At 45.1% G+C, this 26180-nt stretch overlaps 1 protein-coding gene and 1 pseudogene across 3 annotated transcripts in view; both read left to right on the top strand.

Moving 5' to 3' along the window:
- Adtrp (androgen-dependent TFPI-regulating protein) overlaps positions 1–19166 on the top strand; it is an 86039-nt gene extending 66873 nt beyond the window's left edge. For 2 of the 3 annotated variants that reach the window (NM_001014144.2, NM_001395610.1), the window contains exons 5-7: positions 4797–4912; positions 14264–14415; positions 18834–19166. In NM_001014144.2, coding sequence (NP_001014166.1) covers positions 4797–4912; positions 14264–14415; positions 18834–18868 — 303 coding nt within the window. In that variant the 3' untranslated portion in view covers positions 18869–19166. Of the gene's footprint in view, positions 1–1151; positions 1311–4796; positions 4913–14263; positions 14416–18833 lie in introns of those variants that run through there. The other variant, XR_005495297.2, reaches the window with a different exon arrangement.
- An 11-nt stretch (positions 19167–19177) lies between these two features.
- Positions 19178–24483, top strand: LOC134482839 (large ribosomal subunit protein uL6-like; annotated as a pseudogene).
- Positions 24484–26180: the final 1697 nt, after the last annotated feature.

Here is a 26180-nt window from a genome sequence, read left to right on the forward strand (position 1 = left end):
GTCATCTTGGGCGGGAAAGCGCATCTAAAGGAGAAGCTGCCCGAAGAGGACAGAAGTTGGCTCGTTAATCTTAATCAAGTCAACACAAGCAAGATTCTGAGAGGAAATGAAATAGAGGGAAGAAGCAGAGATCAAACATTTTAAGGTCATCATCTGATTTTTAAAATATGTAATCTCCCTAGTATTTTTCTTTCCCCCATTGGAGGAAACGCCATCCCACACGCAGAGTCATAAGTGATTGGTTGGCCTATAGATGGAGTCTTTGGGACTTCCATGACTATGAACAGGCTAAAACTGCTGGACGGAGGAGTAAGACCAAAAACAAAAACAAAATAGAAACCAGAAACCTGTGGGGGAAAAAAATACCAAGATTATTAATATTCTGTATCTATTAATTAATGCTGGAAATTAATGTGGCAGCAGTTATTCCTTAACCAATGAGCTCCCCAAATAACCACAGAGACCTTTTAAATTTTCATGGCGTAAGCCTTAGCTAGGCAGACTCTCTACTAGGTCGTCCAAATTAAGTTAACCCAACCACCTAGCCCTTTTCAACCACATGGCTATCAATACCTTCCAGGCCTGAAGTCAAGGCAGTCTCCTAACATCTCCTGGCAAAAAGAACTACCTATTTCTTCCCTGGAGTTCCTTTCTTCCTCCTAGGAAGTCCCGCCTTCCTCTCTCTACTGCCCAGTCCCAGGCTTTATTTAGCCTTATATTGGCCAATTAACTTGGGGAGCAGGGTTTGCACAACAAAAGCTGCCGAATGTGAGAATTCGCTCTTCTTGGGGGAACCAGATCTTGGGGTACAGAATTTTACTTTTGAATACATAGCCCCAGAGCAACCCCAACACCTGTGAGCTCCCCTGCTTACTTCATTGGCTGAGGATGGCTCGAGAGTTGAACAGAGGAGGTGCCCATCATAGATTTAGTCCCTAAGCAGGGTCATTGCAACCACTGCTTTTCTGCAAGTAGGAGGTGAGTAAGAATGCATGTGCAAACCATCATTGTGTTTCATGTTGCCACTCTTGCAATCTAGTAAGAATGATCTATGAGCCAGGAAATTTCTGGTCATTGTTCACAACCTCAGAGAATCTAAGGTACAATTATTATACTATTATTTAAATTAACATTGCATATGTATCATTCAGGTTCCAAAGCATTCTGACGGAAGCTGGCATTGTAGAAAGAATAGGGGAAGAGGAATAACCAGGAGGGAATAATAGGAAAATAGCAGCATTCTCCTCATTTTTTGGAAAGACAAATTCAAAGGAGAATCCACACAAGGACAACTTCATTGACTAGGAGAGGTAACTTGGCTCCGCCCACCGTGTTTACATAAAGCTATTGTTTCAGCCTGTGATGTTTTGTTTACTTCCCAAGGAAATATTTTACCCCCTCTGAGATAATTAATTTTTGTCAGCTTCACTGTTTATAAGGGAAACTGAGAAACTGTTAATTGAAATACAGAATGAGTCACTGTTTTCGGTAATTTTTGGCAGCGTTCTAATTTATGTCAATCCCAGCCTAATTATTAGATTTTGTTGGAAGCAGAAAGCATATTTGATTTTTTTTCTCTTGCTGAATTCTCTTTCTTCCCCATTTAAAAAAAAATATGTGCGAGAGCAAATATCTGGCCAAGGTTATGTAATTTATGTCAGTATGAGATGAAACACAGATACATCTGAAATACTGAGAGGTTTACTATGTCATGCTTGGCTCTAGTCAGTAGGTTGATGTTTACAAAGCCTGTAGACTGTAGTCTTACTGCCTTGCTCCTGCCTACCTCAAGCCCCCGTGAGAAAATGTGATTCTTTTAAAGACCTTTTTTTTACTGGGGTAGAGCCACTATCGATGGACCATCACTAATGGTATCACGGAAGTGAATTTCCTAGAAGCCATCAGGGAGACTTCATTTGGAAATTCAATTGAATGTCACTTGCAAAGGGCAGGCACCTCAGTAGAGGTGACCAGTCATGCATCCCCCGAGTTGTTGGTTGTGAAAGCATTAATCACCATGAACTCATTTACTCCTAGTGCAAACATACTGCGTTATTCCACAGAAATTCTGTTCCCAATGATCATTAGTGCAGACATCAGGGAGCTTCTGGTTGTGGGCGAGGTTAATAAAATCTGTCAGCTCAATGGCCAGCATAATGAACCTGTTAATGACTCTTAATAGAAGCTGGTTCCTTCCAACTGCTTCAGAGCAAAGGCAGGAAGAGAGTAGAGGCAGGTGTCTGTACAGGGCAGACAGCTCTGTCCTTTAGCTCCCACGGTGTTTTCTAGATATAGGCGACACTGTAACAGTCACTGAGTTGGATCAGGAATCAGAGTGTGATGGTTTACATATGCTTGGCCCAGAGACTGGCACTATTAGAAGGTGTGGCTGCTTAGTTAGGGTTTTATTGCTGTGAACAGACACCACGATCAAGACAAATTTTATAAAGGACAACATTTAATTGGGGCTGGCTTACAGGTTCAGAAGTTCAGTCCATTATCATCAAGGTGGGAGCACGGCAGCATCCAGGCAGGCATGGTGCAGGAGGAGCTGAGAATTCTACGTCTTCACCTGAAGGAAGCCAGGAACAGACTGAGCAGCCTCAGGCAGCTAGGAGGAGGGTCTCTAAGCCCACCCTGACAGTGACACATTTCCTCCAACAAAGCCACACCTTCTAATAGTGCCACGCCCTGGGCCAAGCATATGCAAACCATCACACAGAGTCTGCTGGGACTGGGGGCATTGGTATCTGTGGGGAGGTCCTCAGAATGACCACAATGGCCCTGATCACATCCTCTAGAACACATGCTATCACTGCTTAGAAGCACAGGCTAGGAGCATCCAAGCACTTAAAGCTATGAATAGCCCAAGCCTCTTCTCCACCCTGAGTCTACATAGAAGAAGGATGGGATTCACAATAAGAACAGTGACGGCCATGGTAGGTGGTCCCCAGATGCTGTCAAGGACTCATGTCTTGTCCTCATTTGACAACAAAGAAAGTCCAAGTCCAGAGGGCTTCAGTTACGACAAGCAAGGTGGTATTTAGAAGGTTACACCAACAAGCACCATGCTTCTTCATTGGAAAAACACACGAAAGCAGCAAACTATAGTCAGACCCATAAAACCATACAGAGCATGAGAGAGAATGTGGGACTTTCTCCACTTGTACATCCACCTAGCCAGTCGGTACATTCAGAACTAGGTTCAAGGAAAGTACATGAAAGCTATACTATCTACAATGCCTTGTTACTTCAACAGACGATCCCAGGCCTTTAGGATGCTTGACTGTTCAGTGTTGTCCACTCGTGGCCCTGGCTGTGATATTCCAGCCAATGAGGCTCCTGTCCCTATTCTTGACATTTGTTCCTTATTGCCCCAGTCCCATTTGTCACAAAACTTGTCACAATTTCTGTCCCTGAAGCTCATCTTGATCTCCCAATTGGGCCCTAGGTAAAAGGGACAAAAGAAGCTGTCAACTCTTGGGGACTTCACTTGATCCCAAGCCTTGTGAGACTTAACAAAGAATGCCCAGAGCCAGAGACCTAAACTCCATCCCCATAGGCTGGGTAGGAACACACAGACCCTCTCAAACCCTAAGGTCTCTGCAATTCTGGTGCTGATGGTCATTGGGACTCAGAATCAGGAGGCTTTGGAAACCCAGGGGCTGCAAAGAACTGTATAAACCAGGGTGCAGAGTGACTGAAGGGCTTTGTAATGTCTTGAGCAAACCAAGGGAACACTGTCCAGGACCAATCCTGGAGTAGCTTCCAAAACCCAGGAGGGAGCAGCCCCAGTAGTCTTTGCCAACAACCCTGTCACTAAAGGTGCATTTACTTGACTCTCTCTCTCTCTCTCTCTCTCTCTCTCTCTCTCTCTCTCTCTCTCTCTCTCTCTGTGTGTGTGTGTGTGTGTGTGTATGTGTGTGTGTGTGTGTGTGTGTGTGTGTGTGTGTGTGATTTGTCTTGTTGATGGTTATAAAACAGGAAGACACAGGAAAGATGCGGTGGACTTCGGGAATTTCAGATGGAGCCTTATGGGTACTCCATATGCATAATTCACAGTCCCTACCGTCCCTGGCAGGACTGAGCTCAGTGCTGACTGCAGTAGAGAATGCAGAGAATGCCGGGTGTTTCATGCCCCACCCCCCAGCTTATGGATGCCCAATATAAGTGTGAGACTACATACGGAAGCAAACTAAGAGAAACGAGCAATAGGGAAGATTTGCAGGAGGATTGCAGTAGTCTTAAAGAGCATAGAGGATCCTCACATCCCACTTATGGAGACAAAATACAGTATGAGGAGGTGTCTGGATTGAGAACAGCATGCGGCATACAAAGGAGAATGAAGGGCACTGCCCTGTCCAAGTGGGAAAGGAAGGTATTTGAAGGCATACACATAAGAGAAAGCATCTCTGTGTGAATGAGAGTATATTTGAGAGGGCATGGGAGTGTACATGCTTGGTGTGTGTGTGTGTGTGTGTGTGTGTGTGTGTGTGTGTGTGTGTGTGTGCGTGCGCGCGCGCGCGCGTGCATGCTAGAAAGGCACAGCAGGCAGTATGTAAGGTCAGAGCGGATGTTAGTACATTTCTGAGAGCCTTAGAACCCAGACAAAGGAGTTTAGACCAACATAGGTCATGGGAGGGCCATGAACATCCAAGGAGAATGATCTAACTCAAGTTTTGGAAAGGTCAACCTGGCAGTGCCTAAATGGATAGACTGGAATGGGACAAGGGAATCGTGGGCGCTTGAACAGCTGGGGAGCTCTGCCTCACAGTTTGTCATATTTTCTCCTACAGCATACCTCCATATTTCCCTTTTCCCTGGCTGAAACCGTTCTCAGACCACACAACTATCCATCGAAGAAGCTAGGACTCAGCTTGCTGGGTGCCTGTAATTTTGCCTACATTATCAGGTAAGAACAGCATAGAATGGGTCAAATGAAACCTGTTCATGACGCAAATGAACATTCCGTAAAAGCATACCCTTAAATCAGTCCTTTTGTTGGTTTAGTTGGTGGTCTAATCCATTTTACAATTTCCAGGGGAGTAGGGTTCTTATTGTTAAGTTTTTTTTTCTCTTTTTTTTTTTTTTCTGAACCCAGGGCTTTGTGCTTTCTAGGCAAGCGCTCTACCACTGAGCTAAATCCCCAACCCCTTATTGTTAAGTTTTAATACTCATAAACTATTATATTCAGAGAACACACAGGCTTGCCTGAACACACACATATACATGCACACCCCCCCACACACATAATTTCTTCGTCTACCCACCATGAAAAATAATTATTGTTCAGCAGCACACAAGCATATGTATAAGAATATATTAATTTAAATTTCATTTGCAATTAGAATTTGGCTGAGTGAATTAATGAATGGTCCAAAGCATCCATATGCACTCCTTTTACAAAGACATTCGGCCAGAGGAGCCAGATGCTACTGTCCTACATCATCTTAGACCTCAGACATCAGTGTCCCGAGGGCAGTTGCCAGAAACCTGCAGAACAAGGGAAATGAATCCAGAATCAGTCACCAAATGACACTCTTTGCAATGCTGCACCGTGGTCTGCTATCAAGGGCACTCACATGACCTTCTGTCTGGGGCTTGAGATGACCTGGTTCCCTTCCTTCCGTAGATTTCTTTCTTCCCTTCTTTCATTGCCTGTTTCTTTTTTTCAGAGATGAGGTCTTAGGTAGCTCATTCTGGCTTCAAACTATCTATCCGACCAAGAATAACCCAATAGTTGTCTCCTCGTCGTCTTCTTCTTCTTCTTCTTCTTCTTCTTCTTCTTCTTCTTCTTCTTCTTCTTCTTCTTCTTCTTCTTCTTCTTCTTCTCCTCCTCCTCCTCCTCCTCCTCCTCCTCCTACTCCTCCTCCTCTCCCTCCTCCTCCTCCTCCTCCTCCTCCTCCTCCTCCTCCTCCTCCTCCTCCTAATTATGGAAGTGTATCATTGTCTTAGGACTTCTGGTGCTGTGAGGAGACACAATGTCCATGGCAACTCTTATAAGGAAAACATTTCACTGAGGCTGGCTTACTGGTTTGGTGGTTTAGTCTTTTATCAGCATAGCCGGAAGCATAGGGGCATAAAGACAGACATGGTGCTGGAGGATCCTGGATTGGCAGACAGAAGAAAGAAAATGACATTGGGCCTGGCTCAAGCATCTGAAACCTAAAAGCCCACCCTCAGTTGACACATGCTCTCCAACAAGGCTATACCTCTCAATAATGCCATTCACTAGGAGCTTAAGGTAGCCATTCTCCTTTAAACCACCACAGTCACCTCGCACAGTTTTATGATGTTGTGATTGAACTGAGGACCTCATGCATGGTAGGCAAGCACTCTACCAATGAGCTATATCCCCAGCCTTACCTTTCACAGCCTGAAAGGGTGAAACTGTCCATGTACAGGACCTGAATTCCAAACCCATAGGACACTCAGGATCATTGCCCCAGTCTCTATATGGGAAGCCATTTAGTGCAGTGCTCTGTTAATGAGAGCAAAGCATGACATGGCATTTCAGAGGACATGGGAGATTTCACAGAAGTCACCAGAACTCCATGACCTTCTTTCCCTCCCATAATCTTCCTATCTTCTCCCTACTCTTCTTCACTTTCCCCTGAGTGCTAAAGTCTTTCTTCCTTTTCTCTTGAAGAAAGTTCTTGCATAATATAATTCCATGAGAATTAAATGTTCTTCACTGTTCTCCACTTGTTGGGGCCTTTGAATTTTAATAAAGGGACACTTTAAGAGACCCAAGCCCTACTTGGGGTCCATTTGTAGGCGACATCAGGATCATTGAGCTAAGAGGGATCCTGAAGCCATATTGTATGACTTAATTAGATACTGGGGACAAAAGGTGGTTCAAGAAGCCTCAGTGGCTCTTAGGGATGAGAAGGGACAAAGGACAAAGAAGACACAGTAATGAAATTGGTGATAGGGAGACCATGGTGCTCTGGACTGATGGTCAGGGCTGACTTTCTGAAGGGAAGGATCATTTAAGCTGAGATCCAGAGAAAGAGTAAGAACAACTCAGAAGAAACGTGAGAAAAGATGAGGCAGAGGGAGTAAGAGCTCTGAAGGGCTAACAGAGTCAGGGGCATAGCAGAATTGGAGGCCAGGGCAAAGCTAAGTCATGATTACATGTCAGTGAACTTACATTTGCAAACGATGTGCTTTTCTGCTTCAAAAGTGTTTTAAACATAGAGTCAATAAGTACCAGGAGTTAAGTACAAAGGAAAGTCAGGCGGCCATGGCTGAAGTATAGGGATGGGGCTGAGGAAAAAGGGAGGTAGAAACTGAGGAGTGTCAAGTCAGTCAAATGCTGGAAAACTACGATTGATCTTGGAGCATGCATGGAGGACAGTGGCCTCCATGTCACTGGCCTCTGAACACTGGGCTCCATTGGGTTAGATGCCTTCCTCAAGGTCACGAGAGGCAGAGGGACCTGGTGGGAGAAGGAATGAGGTATAGGCAGAAATCTGGAAAGAAAACCTTAAAAAAGACTTTAAAGGGCTGAGATTAGGGCGAGCTTTATGGCTACCCATTCACCCTCCTGGTCTCCAACATGGTGGTTTTATACACACCGGGAACTGAGCAGACTCTTGGCCATGTGCACACTGTGAAGAAAGAACTAGGTGTGGAAACAAGAGACCCCAGTTAAAAGTAGCTTTGGGCCCACCTTTGTACTAGAATAAATGGAATACAGTATAGCTGAGGGCATTTTGTCATTGTCACTTCCACAGTTTCAGTCCAGTCCCCAGTAAGAGGGGGCATGTGACTCTGTTGCCTGCCATCCCTGCTCTGTTAAACACAATGCATATCCAGACTCTCATGCACATGGGGCCACAGGAAGTTCCACAGTGCTAGACACCCGTGTAGAAGTGCTATAGGTTGGCTCCGAGGGTATATCAATTGAGATGGTCAGATGAAGAGATAGCATAGCAAGAGTGCAGTTCTGAACATGGATCATAGAGGGCATGAAAAATAAACTTTACTCGGCAAGGAGGTGCTAACACTGCACCAGAAAGACGTCATTCCAATAAAACCACAGTACAGTGACGTAAATATAGCCACATAGACACTTGGGGGCTTCCCCTCCCCGCCCCCATAGGCTGTTCACTTGCTGCTAGTACATTTCAGGTTGCAACATTGGCAGTCTGGCCTTGCAGAGGAGCGATGCTAAAACTCTTTCATTTCCTTTGGAAAGCTTTAGTCACCTATAAATCTGCTGGCTTTGCGCATTCCTTCCTGCTGCCTCACTCTTGAAACACCTCACCCCACTCTGTCTGAAGCAAAGGTGAGGGGTAGGGAAGGGAATGTCCCTACTGCTGGCCTTATCCTTTTTAAAAAAAAGGATTTGAACACATATTTACCTTGATAGGGCGCTGGTCCTTAAAAGTGAAGTCATATAAGGCCAGGCTCCAGCCTGCAAGGTTATTGACAACTTACTGAGTGGAAATGAGTCGTGCAGACAGACTACAGAAGACTGGGCTGGAAAGAGCTAAGATAATAAAAACACACAGAGCTGTAAGAACACAGAGAAGGGAGAACTGGTGTGGGAAGGCATCATGAAGGCATATCTAAGGTCTGAGACCCCAAAGATCCAGCAGACTGAGAAGGGCAACACTATTCACACTGCACCCACAGCCAGCAAAAGGGAGACAATAAATGCTTGTGAGCCAGCTAACTTCTCTCTGTGGTACAGTCTAGTATCCCAGACCAGTGAATGGTACCACTCACTTTTAGGGTGACTGTTCCTACCTCATTTAACCTAATCAAGATAATCCCTCATAGCTATGCCCAAGAGGTTAGCTAACTGTGGCGATTTGGGAAAAAAAAATTAGTCTCATAGGCTCACAGAAAGTGGCACTGTTAGAAGGTGTGGCCTTGTTGGAGGAAATGCGTCACTAGGGGCGGGCTTTGAGGTCTCAGATGCTCAAGGCAGGCCCAGTGTGGCAGTCTGCTGCCTGTGCGTCCGGATGTACAACTCTTAGCTACCTCTCCCACATCGTGTCTGCCTGCACACTGCCATGCTTCCCACCGTGATGACAATGGACTACACCTCTGAACTGTAAGCCAGCCCCAATGAAAGGTTTTCCTTTTATAAGAGTTTTCCTCATCACGGCGTCTTTTCACTGCAATAAACCCATCACTAAGACAATAACCGAGTCAGAGTCATCCATCAAAGGTGCATCCAGGGGCTTGCCTCCTAGATGATTCCAGATCCTACAAGATTGACAGTCAACATTAACCCTCTGCTACTCAGAAATAACAGTACTTAAACCTACTCTTTGTTTATGCACACAACTATAAATCATATCCCAAGAAAATGGTACATGTTGCTAATGTGGAAGCAAGCCACACCCCACACATAGAATTCTCTAATTAGTGCATGGTGCTGAAGTCGTTCCAACACCTACTTCTGAAACGCAGCCTTCATCTAGAACAATCATGGTCAAAGATGGTTGTTAAACTCCAGTCTTAGCAAGGGCGAGAATCCCTGTCCCATTTCCCACAGCCAGGCTCGCCAGCCTTCATGTTGATGTATTAAAATAACGACCAAGATGTCACACAATGTACCTCTCCTTAGGGGTTGACCTCAGAGGGGCAAATTAAAAAATAATCGCAATGCTTGTAACGGAATCTAGAAGTAATAGCAGCCTAAAGAAGTTACCAGATTCTTTCTAAGTGAAGAGCCTACCAGAAATACATTGTTGGAGGAATGGAGTAGGTTTATGAATTGATTGGCATGTAACAGGTAAATAACACGTTAAGGATACTTTTAAGAATTTTCACAAATCCCGTATTTACATTCTACTAAAAGCTAATGGTAAGGGCTGGAGAGAGATGGCTCAGTGGTTATGAGGACTTGGGTTCAATCCCCAGCACCCGTATGGCAGCTCACAACTGTCTTTAACTCCAGTTCCAGAGGGTCTGGCACCCTCCCAGAGACATGCATGTAGGCAAACAAAACATCAATGCGCATAAAAATAAGTAAATCTAATGCTGGTTTAATTTGCTTAGGATACTTCTTCCTCTAGAAAAGCAGTTCCTCTCTACACAGAAAGTAAAGACCCACCAAGAGGAAAATCACTGCCCACATTCTGAAAGGATGCAGGCAAGGGGATGCAGGTAGCTGGCCCCTCAGGATGCCATTTCTGGAGTCAAAGGAGAAAGTAGGGGAAAGAATCAGGAAGCAAACGCTGGGGAAACTCTTTTGTTTTCATGATCAGATGAGGCCAGAGGGCGGCTGAGGTAGCAGCAGCTGAGACCAGGCAGACAAGAATCCTCCCGGTCTTTAAAGGAGGATGCCTCACACCCAAAGGAGAAGGAGGTGTGTCAGGATGACCTGGGTGAGGTTGCAAATTCAGTCCATGCAGGAGATAGAGGTGACCTCTCTTGCCTCGGACTCCACTTGGCTTTCTTCTGCTTTTCCTGCCGTCAACCACTTCTTGGGCGTGTTCTCTGTGAAAACCCTCAGTTGATTCACTAAGCCTGGGATCCGAAGCTTTACTGCTGAAAGGAAACAAAAGTGAAACAAAAAGCAAAGTTTTTCAGGCCCCTAAGGGAATGTCCTGGGTTGCGGACTGCCTCACATAAAAGGACACGGGAGTTCCGAAGCCCTGATTTCACAGAGTTAAAGTAAACACTGTGAACGAATTAATACAACCTGTTAGTGTGCACAGAGATCCATTCCTGTTTGGGGGATATTTGTTTTCTGCCCCTTGTTCCTACGCTGATCTGTACCACAAGATAGCCACGCAGGCAGGAAGCACTGTGAAAAGCCCACAATGCATCACTGCCCTGCACATCTTCATCCTACTGTCAACTATAATGATGATACTGATGTTAATTTTGTTACAGTCACAACAGTATCCATGTAGAAGGACTAGCTGGGCAGTTTTGGGAGACTAGTGATCCCAGCAGGGCAGGACTAGGGACCAAACACCAAATCTACATTTCCTTGACCTGAAGACCGATGCTGTCCATCTTACTTAGGGTTTATGTCGCTTTAATGAAACTCCACGGTTGGGGGTCAGCAGCCCAGTTGGTGCTGCTATGTAGTCTAAGGCCAAATGCTGGCCCCCCAAGTCTGGCTGTCCCTCGACTAGAAGATTCTCAGGTACATCAAGTGATGCTTTGTAAACTTAAACTATTGGTTAAATAAAGGTGGCTACAGCCAATTACTGTGGAGAATTTGTGGTAGGAACCACAAAGAGAAAGGAGAGAGAAGAAGGAGAAAGGAGAGTGAAGGGAGAGGAAGATGGAGACAACAGGAGGTCTCCTGATGAAGCAGGAGCATGTGCCCAACTGAAATCACCCCCAACCCCCAGGGACGGACTGTAGGAGCAGAAGCAGCTGGAGCAAGATTCAAATAGCAAGTACTTGGGTAAGACAGCCAGGAAGCAGACAATCTAGTGATTAGAAAAATAGATTTAGGGCTGGAGAAATGGCTCAGCCGTTAAAGGCTAGGCTCACAACCAAAAATATAAGAAAAATAGATTTAGGGGTAATCCCCCCAGTAATTGTGCAAGAGCTGATTTAATAATCCATAGGACTCTGCCTCCGTTATTGGGGGGTCTGGCCGGGTCATTTTAGTAACTAATAGAGTTTATTAAAATCCATTTACAGACCACGATCAAAACAAGGGTTTGTTTCAGCTTACTACTCCCAGGTCACCGTCTCACAGAGGGAAGTCGAGGCAGGAAGTCAAACAGGGCAGGAGCCTGAAGGTGGGAAGGAAGGCAGAAGCCATGTGGTGGAATGCTACTTACTAAATTGCTTGCCCGTGGTTTTCTCATCGCCTGCTTCCTATAGAACCAGGACCACCTGCCTAGGGGCGGCACCACCCACAGCGAGCTGGGCTTGACCACATCAATCATCAATCAAGAAAATGCATCACAGACTTGTCTACAGACCGATTCAGTGGGGGAATCAGGGGGCATTTTCTTTATTGAGGTTCCCTCTTCAAAAATGACTCTAAAGGAAAAAAAATGACTCTGACTTATGTCAAGTTGACATAAAAGTGACTATCACAGTGGCCCTAAAATGGTTTTTTAAATGTGACAAAATAAACATAGGGTAAAATTGACCATTTTATTTATTGAAAGCACGTACTTCCGTGGCATTAAGTAATTCACATTACACATCCATCAGCACGGTCCCCCTCACAACTCTGATCCCACTCAATATCTCCCCATCCCTTCTCTGCCCACCCCTCACACTTACCATCGACCTTTCTGTCTCTATGGCTCTGACACCATAGCCTCCTCTTATAATTGGAATTATATAGGTCCTTTTCATACCATAGCACCTTCAAAGCTTACACATGTGTTATAACCTAGGTTCAAATGTTTTTTCTTTCTTAAGTCATGTTTTACTCCTCTGTTCACATCAATGGATTCTCTCCACCACTGGGCTACAAGCCCTCATGTACAGATATTGCTGGGTCCCTGATTTCAAGTCTTTGACTGTATAACCAACTCAGCAGCAGAAGGCGGGTGATAACCTTTCTTAACTCGCTGAAAAACTTCCATATGGTTTTGCTAGCTGATGACAGAGAAGGGATCCAATTTCTCTATGTCCTCACAAACACGTTGGCTGGTTTGATTTGTTTGAGGTTTTTATTTTAATAGGAGACAATCTGTGTAATGGCATGTGATAGCTCACAATCGTGATCTGCGTTCTCTAGATATTAGGGACACCTGACATCTTTTGATGCGGTCCTGTTACTTGAGTCTGTTCTTTGTGGAATGTCTATCTGAGTCAATCATTTATTTCTAATCAAGTTTTTTGGGGAGTGTTTTTGAATTTGGCACATTATTTATATATTCTAAATGTTAGCCAATTACTATGCATATGATTTGCACACATTTTCTGGCCTCCTATTGACAGCCCTTCTACACTGATGACAGTAGCCTTTGATGCATAGAGATGAGACTGTGAATTCCAGACTCCATATTCCTCTTTGCCCCACCCTAGGCCTGGTCCCAACGATTAATCCTTGTCCTCCAAACTCTTACCAAACTGAGTGTGCTTGAAATGTTAGAGATTCCATCCAGGTTTCTGAAAGCTTACTTAAGCACAAAGCTTTCTGTTTCTGTCTGAATTCCAGTAGCCACACTGGGGTTCTGTTTCTCAGGCCCAACCTATCTTCCCTCTTACGAGAGAACTCTGCTGGCCCGTCACTCTGTGAACATGGCCTCTTTAGGAACTCTTGTTAAACTCCCACATGCCAGGCACTACTACCTTACGTATCTTACACGTGACATACACCAGTAACAAACACATGTTTCACTCCAGTAATTCTTACAGCAGCCTGATGAGGTGTGTGTGTTTGGACCCCACCCACCCAAGTCTACACCAGCAGAGTTGATAAGCTGCTGTGGGTAATGCAGTTAATAAGTGGCAGACTGAACATTTAACTAACAGAATACTCTTCCAGATTGAACACACTTAACAACTGTAAGCTGTCACCAAGGTGGCATCGTCCCTTAACACATATTCTGGGCTTTAAGTTATCCCACACTTGGGCATCTTCAGTACTGTTAGTTTCCAGCATAGTGCATTCTTTTAGGCTTCACTTAGACATCATGGCTTCTCTCCCAGCATTTCTTTTCTTTCCTTTGGCTCACAGAAACAACTTACATTCTATCCTCATGTGAGTGAGTTGTGAACCTTCCTACCTATTCATCCATTCCTACCTAGTGCTTGGTCCCTAAGAACTCCTGAGCTGGTCAGGGATAACACACAACCTTCAGGCATCCCCTCTGAGGGCTATGAGGCACCACCACCTCTTCCCCTCCTGTGTCAACAGAGCTTGGAGAGCCGAGAAGAGCCGCCACTGTCCTCTTAGGTACCAAAACCAACAGCAACACACATCATTACTTTAGCTTCAGGACAGATCTTTAGCTTCTTCACAGATCTGATCTCTCGGCCATCTCAAAGAAAGCAACAGTCCCGTCATATACTCTCATACCCTTCTTTGCTGATGATATGTTGGGGGCTTCTATCCATTCACCAAGATGGGTCACAGAGTATTAGATAGGGAGAAATATCCCTCATTCCACGAAGCAAGATGACTTATTAAAACAACGAATGGTGCCGGAAGATGACTGACTCCCTATAGATCTGTGGGAAGATGTTCACAAACAGTCCCCGTGCTTGCTTTTCACCTGCTGTCTTCTGGTATCCCATGGAATCTGAGGTGAAAGCAGCTCCTGGCTTCCATGATACTAACAATCATCTTGACCTCTTGTTCATGCAGGATCCTTTGGCGCTACGTTCAGACCGGAAACTGGGTGTACCCCGTGTTTGCCTCCCTCAGCCCGCTGGGTATTATTCTCTTCTTCTCAGCCAGTTACATCCTGAGTGCCAGCCTCTACCTGTTTGGAGAGAAGATCAATCACTGGAAATGGGGTCAGTGCTTCTCTCTTTTCCACAGCCCACAGAGAGTCTTCTTACTGGTTCTCTACTCTTCCCCCAAACCAAAGGAAAACTCAGTCCAAACTCAGTCCCACTACTAGGTACCTTTGGTCACAGGGCTCAAGTGGATCCTATGAACACAGGCAAAACAAAATCCGGGTACACATTGGCATTTCCTCAGAGAATTCTGTGTTTCCTCTCTTCCTTCAAATAACATCTCATTTAACTCAAATACCAAATCTTCTTTACAGCTTTAGGACCCAAAGAGCAAAGTCCAGTAGGAGAGGGAAAATCCTATAAGGGTCTTTGCTCACCCCAGTGGGGGCTTCGAGGGACATAAACTGTTAAAATAGACTTCCTTTTGGCCAGAAAAGCATGACTTTCATTCTAAACTACAAGACATAGCTTATCCTGTGCCAAATATGAGCGAGCATGAACCCAGAACCATGGACTCAGGTAGCCCGGAATGACATATACTCCTCCTCTACTGAAGTCACGGGAACTTACAGAGTCACAGAACAAAGGGCAATCACAAACCATTACATTTAACCAAATACTGAGGCTTTGGTGAGGACAGCAGGTGGGTGAGCCCGTGGGCTACGGCAAAATAGGAAAAACTCTGCCATCGGTTTCAGATATTATCTGATGACTCTTAGCTTGGGGGAGAGTGGAAGCCAGTAATCTGCCAAGTTAATCCATTCCAAAGGCTTTGTGTGACAGGCAAAGGCCAGACACAGAAGTAGGCGACAAATGGCTATTAAGGGGAGCAAAGACATTCTGAAACAATCGTGGTGCAACATTCCTAGGATTTGGGGGTGATATCTTATGGGTCAGTTCTGCAAGGGAGCATGCAGAAATTCCACCCTGGTTCGTATATAAGGCGAAGAATCTCTACAGTCTCACCTACCATTCAGCCATCAGCCACACTGCTCCATCAAAACAGAAATAGCATCTCCCGCCCATTCTCTGAATTCATGCAAAGCATAAATTTGTGGATGCAACAAGCGGGCAGTTCCCAGGGGCCCAGAGTGAGTTACTTCTGGGGGGCAGGGAAGACCTCGGAGATTTGTCACACTTACTTCTCTTGGAACATTTAGTTTATGAAACTCTTAAAGGGAGTGTTTTCTGTAAAAGTAAACAGTTAAAATGAGATGCTCCAAACAAGGAAACAAAACTAACTCAAACAACAACAAAAACCTCTTAAAACCAATATTTCAAACCCAAGATTCCAATCCCAGGGAATTCACTGGGGTGTGGGAGTGGGGATTGGGATTTTAAAAGTACTGGTATCTAATTCTAATGAGTTAGGTAGGGGTCCTTGAATTTCTGGGTAAAGATACCTATCATCTATTTTTCTACCTATCTATCTATCATCTGTCTGTCTGTCTGTCTGTCTGTCTGTCTATCTATCTTCCTTCATTCATTTATTGGGTTTTTTTTCAAGACTGTTTTTCTATACAGCCCTGGCTGTCCTGTACAGCACTCTGTAGACAAGGCTGGCCTCAAACTTACAGAGACCCTCCTGCCTCTGTCTCCATAGTGCTAACATGTGCTCCCACACTGGGTTAAGATTTCTAATGATTTTCAAAATTTGTATTTAAAAAAAAAGGGGGAAAGAGGAGGGAGAAAGGGAAGGAAAAAGAGAAGAAGTAATCTGCTTGAAGTCCAGCGGGTAGAAATACAGAGAAAATGAAGTCACTTAGAGATGATCGAGAACAGTAGATTTTTAAGTCACTTGTGTTGAGTTTGAGGATGATTGATGTTTTACATTATTTCTGCACAAGAGCGAATGTTGAGCATCTTGAATTAAAACATGAAGCATCACTCCAAAATTCTTGGGAATCTGACACCCTCTGGCCTCTGAGAGTATTTGCCCACCCATGGTGTACATAAAGTTACACAGACAGACTTGCACATAAATAAAAATAACAAATACATTTTTAACAAAACAAAATCTCACTGCCTTTATCATCCTTCAAATCCCCAGGACAGCGAGTTCCTACCAGGCCCCACTGCTGTGCTTTGTGTCCTGTTTTTCTCACAGTCGGGTCTCAATGAGCAAGTTAGCTAACATGAGCAAACAAGCACACTCATACGAAGAGCATGCGCGTAGTGTGCAGGGCAGAGATTAGGACAGCCAATGACGTGTCTCCCCTCCAGCTCCACATTCATGAGATGAAACCCAGATGCAAAGTCTCCTTGGATCAGAATAGAATAGCAGTTACATCCTGAACAAATTATTGTTTATTGCAAAGAGCCAAATGATTAGGGAGAAAAGGCAGTGAGGGGAGGTGATGGTTGACACACGTCTATAGTGCTCCTGCTAGAGAGGCTGAGGCAGGAAGATCGGTCACAAGTTCGAGAGCCAGCCCAAGCTACTGTCTCAGAGCTGGGAAAAGTATCAGAAGGGAAACTAGATCCCGCAGCATTCCATTGGCAGTGAATGCTTTTAAATGACTGGGAGCCCCAGAGAATCACTCATGTGAATTTATACCCTTCCTTTCTGCACATACTTTAAGGGCTCCTCCAACTTACAACAGAAAGCCCCAGCCAGTCCTCAAAGCATGCAGATTCTCTCTGACTCAGTTCCTATCTTTGTGTTTTCTCATCATCTTCCTTTCCCTCCCTCCACACTGGTATTGCTTCTTCAAACAACCCCCTTGTTATACACACATGTATAAAAATTAGAAACTAGGATCTACATATGAAAACTTGTGTTTGTCTCTCTTGAGTGTGGGTCACTCACTATAATTTACAGATCCACGTATTTTCTGGTCATTTCACAGCTGAGGAGCTTTCCATTGAGTGTTTAGCCTCACTTTCGATATCCATTCATCTGCTGCTGCTGAATCTAAATGCAACCATCTGCCAATTTGTGATTAGAATGACAATCAGCATGGATGAATGCCCAAATATTTTTATGGTAGAATATAGTAATATAGTCTCTCTTTATATGCCCAGAAGTGGTACAAGGGGGTCATATGGTAGTTACATTTTAAGAATTGTTTTGCTGTTCTTAAGAAACCTCCATACAGATGTTCATAGTGGTGACCCCAGTTCATATTCCCATTAGAAGTGAACAAGGGTTCTTCCCCATAACATTCTAAACAGCATTTGTTGTTGCTTGTTTCCTTGATCATAGCCATGCTGGCTGAGATAAAATGGAATTTTCTTTTGTCTTTCCTTGATGGCTAAGGGTATTGAGCAACTTTTAAACTATTTATTGACTATGTTTCCTCTTTTCTGAACTATTTAGTTCATTATCCTACTTTTGAATTGATAGCTTTGTTTGGGGGAGTTTAAGCTTCTGAGTTCTTTATGTATGTGAGATATTAACCCCCAACTGAAGCATAGCTGGCCATGCTCATCTCCCATTCTGTAGGCCATCTGCCTACTCTCCTGCTATCTGCTGTCATTCTGGGATCTAGAGCATGGAACACTGCAGACCACACCTAGCATAGCTCTGAGTCCCACAGGGAGGAAGAGACTGAGAGCTGAAGGGGAAAAAATTCAAGGTAGAAGTGATAGCAATTAGCGACAGGCACTGTGGCTAATGAGCTACAGAGAGGTTATCAACTTCAAAGCTTGTGCCAACATTGGTGATCATGAAATATGGAAATGCCAACTTAGATGTTGGCTAAGTGGAACCCATTCTAGGAATGCCATACTATATTTAGTTTCTTTTTCTTTAAAAGATATATTTATTTATTTTATGTATGTGAGTACACTGTCGCTGTTTTCAGACACACCAGAAGAGGGCATTGGATTCCATTACAGATGTTATGAGCCGCTATATGGTTGCCAGGAATTGAACTCAGGACCTCTGGAAGAGCAGCAGTCAGTGCTCTTAACCACTGAGCCATCTCTCCAGCCCCCATACTATAGTTTCTACAGAAGAATGAGCCTATTATGTGCTTGATACCAATCCTGTGCCAATACTGATGTAAACTGATTTGGGAGATGCCATGGAAGACCCTGATTAGGGCAGACTTTCATTTTCTATTTCCTCTCTATCTTGATGCAATCTCTTTATCTCCATCTGCAAAGTCTCTGCATATTCCCTTGGATGTATACAGTACACCGTGCTCTTCCAAAGGAGCAACAACTGCAGGAGGGGGCGGAAGGCTGATTTGAGAATGCCCTGCAGATTGATAGCATTACTGAGTATCTGGCTAACCACACACATACACACACACACACACACACACACACACACACACACACACACACACACGGGAGGAGACTAGCTTGCTTCTTCTCTCTGGAGCAGTGGTGGCTGTTTATCAGAGTTATTCTCTCCTTGTGAAAAGGTGTTTTTGACTTCTTACTGCCCCATCTGGGTGAATCTCAACCCACTCAAGAATACCTATTAGGGAAACCTATTTGAGGTGTCTCTGTGTCTGTCTGTACAGGTGCCACAGTGAAGCCACGGATGAAGAAGAATTGACTACACACTGTTTTCCAAGAAACATGGAAGAAGAAACTTAAGAACTGGTCCAATTTCTATTATTCTCCTTCTTCTTATTTCTTTTTGGACCAGGGTGGAATTGCTTGGGGAGATAAAAAGGATGGAGAATGTTGCATAGTTTTAATAAAGAGCATGAAGGGAGCTTGGCTTGGGATCTCCTGGTTTTCTAAAAGACTGACCAATAATTCTTCACATGTCAGAATCTGTTATGTTTGTCTGACCTCCATGGGAGATTTTGTTTCTGGCTAAAATAAAGGCTAAATAAGCTTATTTTAAACTTGCTGCTGGACCGTTTAGAGAATGGGTGTGGGGACAGGAACCTAGAGACATTAAAATCACTTTACGTTCAAAGGGCTATGGGGAAGGCCCAGATGACATGCTACATACATCAAAATCATTGTCAAGCTGGAATAGCGGTGCACACAGGGCATTCCCAGCACACTGGAGGCTAAATCACGAAGATCATGAGTTCAAGGTTGGCCTGGGCTGCAGAGTAAGACCCTGTCTTTAGAAGACCAAAAATAATTATTAAAAAAGTTGTTGTCAGAGGCGAATGCTAGCAGCCAACCATTGAACTGAGAACTGGGTCCCCGATGGAGGAATTAGAGAAAGAGTTGAAGGAGCTGAAGGGGCTTGCAACCCCATAAGAACAATAATACCAACCAACCAGAGCTCCCAGGGACTAAACCACTACCCAAAAACTACACATGGACAGACCCATGACTCCAGCTGCACATGTAGCAGAGGACAGCCTTGTTGGGCACCAATGGAAGGAGAAGCCCTTGGTCCTGCCAAAGCTGGACCCCCCAGTGTAGGGGAATGTCAGGGTGGGGAGGTAGGAAGCAGGGATGGTTGGGGAGGAGGAACACCCTTATAGAAGAAGGGATAGGGGGCTCATGGACAGGAAACTGGGAAAGGGATAACATTTGAAGTGTAAATAAAAACAAAAAGTTGTTTTCACAATGAAGAGTGACTTCTTCTCCCAGATCACCTAATACCCAACACTGGGCAGTTTTTCAATAATCCCCACTTCTCTAAAAATAAGTATGTATTTTTAATAAGCTAAGTTGTTTTCAGTGATTTCTGACCTATTTTCCCTTGATTTAGAAGTGTACAGAAGCTCTCTTTGCCCCATCTACTGCGAGAATGAAGACCATTCTCAGCAATCAGACTGTCGACATCATTCCAGAAAATGTGGACATCACTCTGAAGGGGCCCAGGGGAACTCTGAGGAGGGATTTCAATCACATCAGTGTAAAGCTGAGTCTTCTTGGACAGCAAAAGGAAAGGCTCCGTGTTGACGATGGTGGGGTAACAGGAAGGAACTAGCCACTGTCAGAACCACCTCAGTCGTGTTCAGAACACGATCAAAGGTGTGACACTGGGCCTCCGTTACAAGATGAGGTCTGTGGATGCTCACTTCCCTATCAGCGTCATTATTCAGGAGAATGGATCTTTGGTTGAAATCTGAAATTTCTTGGGTGAAGAATATATCTGCAGGGTTCAGATGAGGACAGGTGTTGCTTATTCTGTCTCTCAAGCCCAGAAGGATGAGTTAATCCTTGAAGGAAATGATATTGAGCATGTTTCAAATTCAGGGGCTCCGATTCAGCGAGCCACAACAGTTAGAAACAAAGATAACAGAAAGTTTGTGGATGGCATCTGTGTGTCTGAGAAGGGAACCGTGCAGCAGCTGGACAAGTGAGACCTCAGTTTCCTAGCTCCAGAAACAAGATCCTGATCACAAGTACAATTTGGGCTCTTTGGGAACAATAAAAGACTTATATATTGAAAAAAAAAAGTGTACAGAAATATAACCTGGTGGCAGCTAACTTTATAATAACGACTAATAAAAAAATGGCAGCAAAGTCTCTGGGACAGTGAGAATACTTTATGACAAGTGGTGGGAAGTCCCACTCTCTCCTGAGCAAACATTTGGGGTGGGAATTACTGACTAATGTGGAATAAGGGGGTGTCATATGGCTCTCATTTGGATACTGGTTTGCAGAGAGGCATGGGTAAGTTATCGGGAAGTCAGTGTGTATGCCATATGCAGACAGGACTTTAGCTGGGAAGAAGGGTAACTGTGAGGGTGCTGAGGAGCTCCTTGGCTGACCAGGTGACTCTCAAGAGCTCACGAAGCCTTTCCTTTCCCTGGTGGCTTTTAGGCCCAGCTTTGTCACTGCTGTATACGTGTTTTTACGGAGAACAGGGTCTTATAAAAATAATCCCTTTTAAGAGATCATGCATTTTAACCATATTTCCTTCCCGAGAACATCACATTTCTCCCCACCCCCGCCAGCTCCCCTTCTGACTTCATCTCCCCCCTCCACCCTCACCACCCCCACCACGGTTCCGTGTGTCTGTATATAATCTAGGATCCACATAGGAGAAAATCCACATCTGTCTTTCTGAGTTCGGCTTGTTTCCCTTAGTTTGATGATCTCTGGGTACGTCCGCTTTCCAGCAAAGGATGCCATTTCTCTCTTTATGAGTGACTGAAACTGCATTTCGATAAAGATTTATTTTTCAGGTTTCTTGTATTTCTGGGTTAGGGTTTGCACACGCGGGATTAAAGCGCTTGGTTGGACCACCCATATTCTTTAAGGGGAAATAGCTATTCTTGCTTTAGTGGGAGTGGGCTCTGCGAGCACCACAGTGCAGGTCCTCCTCCAGACGCGCAGTAGTTACGTCATCAGCCCCGAGCTTCAGGCGTCAGATTTCATTCTCTGCTGTGTCAGTTGTTTTTGGTTTTTTTTGTCATTTTTTTTTATACAAACCTATACATTTCCAACAAGAGGGAATCTTACCTGGGAAAATACTTCCATAAGACTGGCCTGTAGGCAAGTCTACAGAGCATTGTCTTAACTGAGGACTCATATGGGAGGACACAACTGTTGTGGGTGGTGTCAGCCTGGATAGGTAATCTTGGGCTGTATAAGGAAGGTTGAGCAAGCCATGGAGAGGAAGAGCTGTATCCCAACTTCCCTCTGTAAGGAATTGTTTCCTGAAAGTTTAAGGAAAATACACCCTTTACTCCCCAAGTTGCTTTTGGTCATGCTGTTTTCTCACAACAATAGAAGCCCTAAGACATGAGTAAAAAGGGCTATCATATTCAGGAGTAGCCACAAGTGACAGAGAGGCTCACATGAAATTACAGCAATAGCCCATCAAAAAACACGTGCCAAGCCTGTCTCTGTGAGACCCCTCAGGAGGGCAGGCCTCCATCTGTATTGTCTCTTTTGGGTTTGTGGGTGCTGGGGCCACCTCTGTACCAGGCCATATATGAGTGGACTGAGGCTTGTCTCTATACAGACCACAGCTAAGATAATGTTTCTGCTTCATGCAACTCTTCTGTATAGGTGTCCTGAAGGCCAGGTCACAGTAGATCTGTGACACTTCCCAGATGAGTCATGCAGGGAGGGATCTTTGACTCTAAAGCTGCCTCGTAATTTTTTTAAAATGGCATTTTGCTTTAGCTCATGTCTGGTACCAAAGACTGAGGGCTTAGTCCACAACACTCCCCACCTCCCAACTGTCATAGCCCCTACTTGTCCCTCCTCCTTCTGGTCTTTCTTTATTGTGGATAGTAAGATGTGAATTTTCTCAGGTTCTCTTTTTTTTTTTTTTTTTTTTTTTTTTTTTTTGGTTTTTAGAATCATGTATACACAGGCATGCACGCACACATGCACTAACTTGCTCAAAGGCACATAAGTGGCCTGAAGAGGACTTGAACTCCTCTGGAGTTAGGGTTAGAGGTGGTTGTGAGCCACGTGCCTTCGGTACTGCAAACTGAACTCCAGTCCTTTGCAAGCGAAGTATATGTTCTTAACCACTGAGCTGTCTCCTTGGTGATCGCTTCATTTTAAGTCACGGTTACCACCTTGTGTGTTGCCTTCACACTGGGAGGAGAGAGCCCTCCTGAACAGATGTTGGCTTCTCCCTTTCCATTCCGTTCCCAGAGCTTTCTTCCTGTCATCATTACCGAAGTCTGTGGGCGTTTTCCCTGCCCGCAACCCATCTCCTACCACAATTGTTCTCGCCACTCTGCCCAGTTTAACTGCTGACATTTCTAGCCATGGGTACTTATCTGCCACAGTCCTCCTAGGGTCACTTTCTGAAAATGCAATGATCAGTGTCTGGTGGTGGGAACATATGATTGGGTCCTCTGTGCTCACATGGGTTGGGAGCGGGCACCAAGGTGGGACGTACTTTGGCTTCCGACCTAACATCATATAGTGGAGGCTGGGTACAAGGGGACACCAGAAAATCCCTTAAAAGGTTATGAAAGTATAGAAGAGTGGAATTGGGGTTGGGGATTTAGCTCAGTGGTAGAACGCTTGCCTAGCAAGTCCAAGGCGCTGGGTTCTGTCCTCAGCTCCGGAAGAAAAAAAGAGTGGAATTGTCTGATATTTTGAGGACACGTCCCAAGGGGAGACTACCAGGCGGGGGCAAGTACCAAGAATCTTGTTTCATTTTTTTCTTTCTTTTCACGAAGGTGGGGATATGAACCTCCAGTGGGTTTTTTTTTTTTTTCCTTGAAATGAAAGCTCCGCCTCCTGCTCGCACCTGCTGCTGTTCTTAACTGCCTGGGGCACCAGGTCTCTGTAGAGGCCCAGGAGCAGTTGCCAGGCTGGAAACTCCCCAAATATGCACCTCACAGGGGATCGCCCAAATTTTCCACACCCTGAAGATGACCTGCGCTGCTGCTGCTGCTGCCTTCTCACAGGCATAATACATTCCTCTGTCAGTTGAGCCCATTTCTATTTGTGGCTTTACTGTCCTGGCACCAAATTAAACGTGGATGGCAGCGTGGCTGGCCGCTGTGCAGTTCTGTTCTGACACCAGAAATACCTCAGCTGGGTGTCCCACTGGGCACATGCATAAAATCAGCAGACAGGTGCTTCTTGGAGCTGGCGTAGTTAAATTACGGGCAACAAGACACTTCTAATGAACACTGATTAAACATTCATGAAAAGACATATAGCATTTGCTACCTGCAATGCTATGTTAGGGCCCTTGGTGGTTAGAATATGGTAACAGGAGCCAAATGGTGCCAGCAGTCATATTTGAATAGTGAAATTCCTAATCACTCCCATTTTAGCCTCAAAATACTATGTATGTGGAAAATCGATCGGGTCCCATTTTACAATGAGTCAAACTGACCTCCTGATAGTGGTGTGCTGGTAAATGTTTAATGACCAACAACAAATTAACCTCCTGATTCATGATGTTGGCTCCTTTCCATAGTGTAAACATCCCTCCCCCCAACACAGCCCTCCACACCCCAGGATCTTTTTTTAAGCTACCTACGAGCTACCAGAGTTGGCCAGAGATGCCCTTAACCTGTTGGGCCCAGAGAGCCTGTTTCCTGTAGACTTCTGGATCCAGAGGGGGTTGGGGGTGAATAACAGGTCCGAGTTCACTCAGGTACCTCATTCCTCAGCCCACTTTCTTCCTTTTTTGTGGCAGAGCAAAATGCCAATCCTGTTAAGAAAACTGACCCCTTCTGGCAATGATAGACAGGATAAGGTGGTCAAGTGTCCCCACAGTAGTTGGAGACCCTTATCCTGGCTGTTTGGGAGAGGAACAACGGCTCCTCATCCCTAACCCCAGAGCTGATTGGCTTCTCATCCTTAACCCCGTACCTGATTGGCTCCTCATATCTGACCCCACGACTGATTGGCTCCTCATCCCTAGTCCCGTGTCTGATTGGCTCTTTTTCCCTAACACTGCACCTGATTGGCTCCTCACCTCTAACCCCACAGCTGATTGGCTCCTCATCCCTAATCCCGTGCCTGATTGGCTCTTTTTCCCTAGCCCTGCACCTCATTGGCTCCTCGTCCCTAACCCCGCACCTGATTGGCTCATACCGTCACTCTCACAAAATAAAACCAGTTCTGCATTTGAGTAAATGCTTGTCTTGGCGTCTAAGGTAACATACCCGCCCCCCTCTTCCTTCCAAAGGGTCACACGTTCCACAAGCTGTTTTAAGCAACTCAGCACCTACTACTCCTTTGAAGTATTTGTTATAACAGGAAGCCAGTTTCGTATACAGTAATCCTCAAACACGTTGAGGTGTACATGGGGAGTGTGAGTAGGGCTAAGGGAAAATTGTGGATGCCAGGGGCGCCTTAAAATCCCAAAGCTCTGAGCCGCAGTCCCAACCCAGTATATATCAGCCTCCTTCCCAGCCCCAGAGAATGAGAAACCCAATTATTCCATAGTCAGGCAGCCTGATTTTTCTTCTGCATGTAGTTGGTGGTGGCTTTTTTTTTTTTTTAATAAAGGATTTTGAGTAGGCAGCTAAGCCAGTCAGCTGTTTATTTATAGCTGCAAATTTTCAATGCTGTATAAATTAGAAATCAGTGTTGAATGAGGCTCGCGCCCACTCACACACGCGGGGCCCCTATCTGTGAGGCCTTTCACACAGTTTGACTGTACACAGTCTAAAATGGGAGAAAATGACATGCTCCGAGTCAAATGACGGAGTCACAGCTAAACGGCAAAGCAGAAAACCAGCAATTATTTTTCCTCGGCACAATATGGGAGGTACGACAGGTGCAATTATCCAATATTATTTAACAGCACCGGTTTGTGGTGTACAGAGAAAATAAAGGTTTCGGTGTCTTGGAGAGGAAAAGAGAGAGAGAGAGAGAGAGAGAGAGAGAGAGAGAGAGAGAGAGAGAGAGAGAGAGAGAGAGAGAGAGAGAGAACCTGCCTTGCAGCTCCTGTTACTGTGGATTAAGCTTTGTTATGTAAATTGAAGCTGGCCAGGATTCTAAATCTGGGAAGGGACAGCCACCTGGCTCCAGGGCCTCCCTCAGGCCCTAGAGACAGGGATTTCTGAGGAAAGACCCCAGACCAAGAGGCAAGGAATGAACGCCCACCCCACTGAAGACTGGAGGTGGGGAGAGCAGAGCTGAATTACTTCTGTCCCTTTAAGGAGACTTGTCCTGCACTTGACTCCCTCTGACAGGGTAGCAGGGAAGAAATCCAAGGAAGTCCACAGGGACCATTTTTGTTTTGGTTTGTCTGTGAAATGCCCCCATAAGCTCATGGATTCGAACACTTGGTCCCCAGTTACCTGGTTCTGTTTTGGAAGGTTATGAAACCTGTACTTGGGGGCTTCCTGGAGGAAGTGAGTCACGTCACGGGACTGGGGACTGGGGGTGGGTCGGGGCTGGGAGTGTGTTGGGGTATTTGGGTTTGATGGTCTGTTCCCACTTCCTGTTGGAAATTGGTTTCCTAATTGAAGGTGGACCACACTCTCTCGTGCCCACTTGGCTGC

This window comes from Rattus norvegicus, chromosome 17 (assembly GCF_036323735.1).
Source record: "Rattus norvegicus strain BN/NHsdMcwi chromosome 17, GRCr8, whole genome shotgun sequence".
NCBI lineage: Eukaryota > Metazoa > Chordata > Mammalia > Rodentia > Muridae > Rattus > Rattus norvegicus.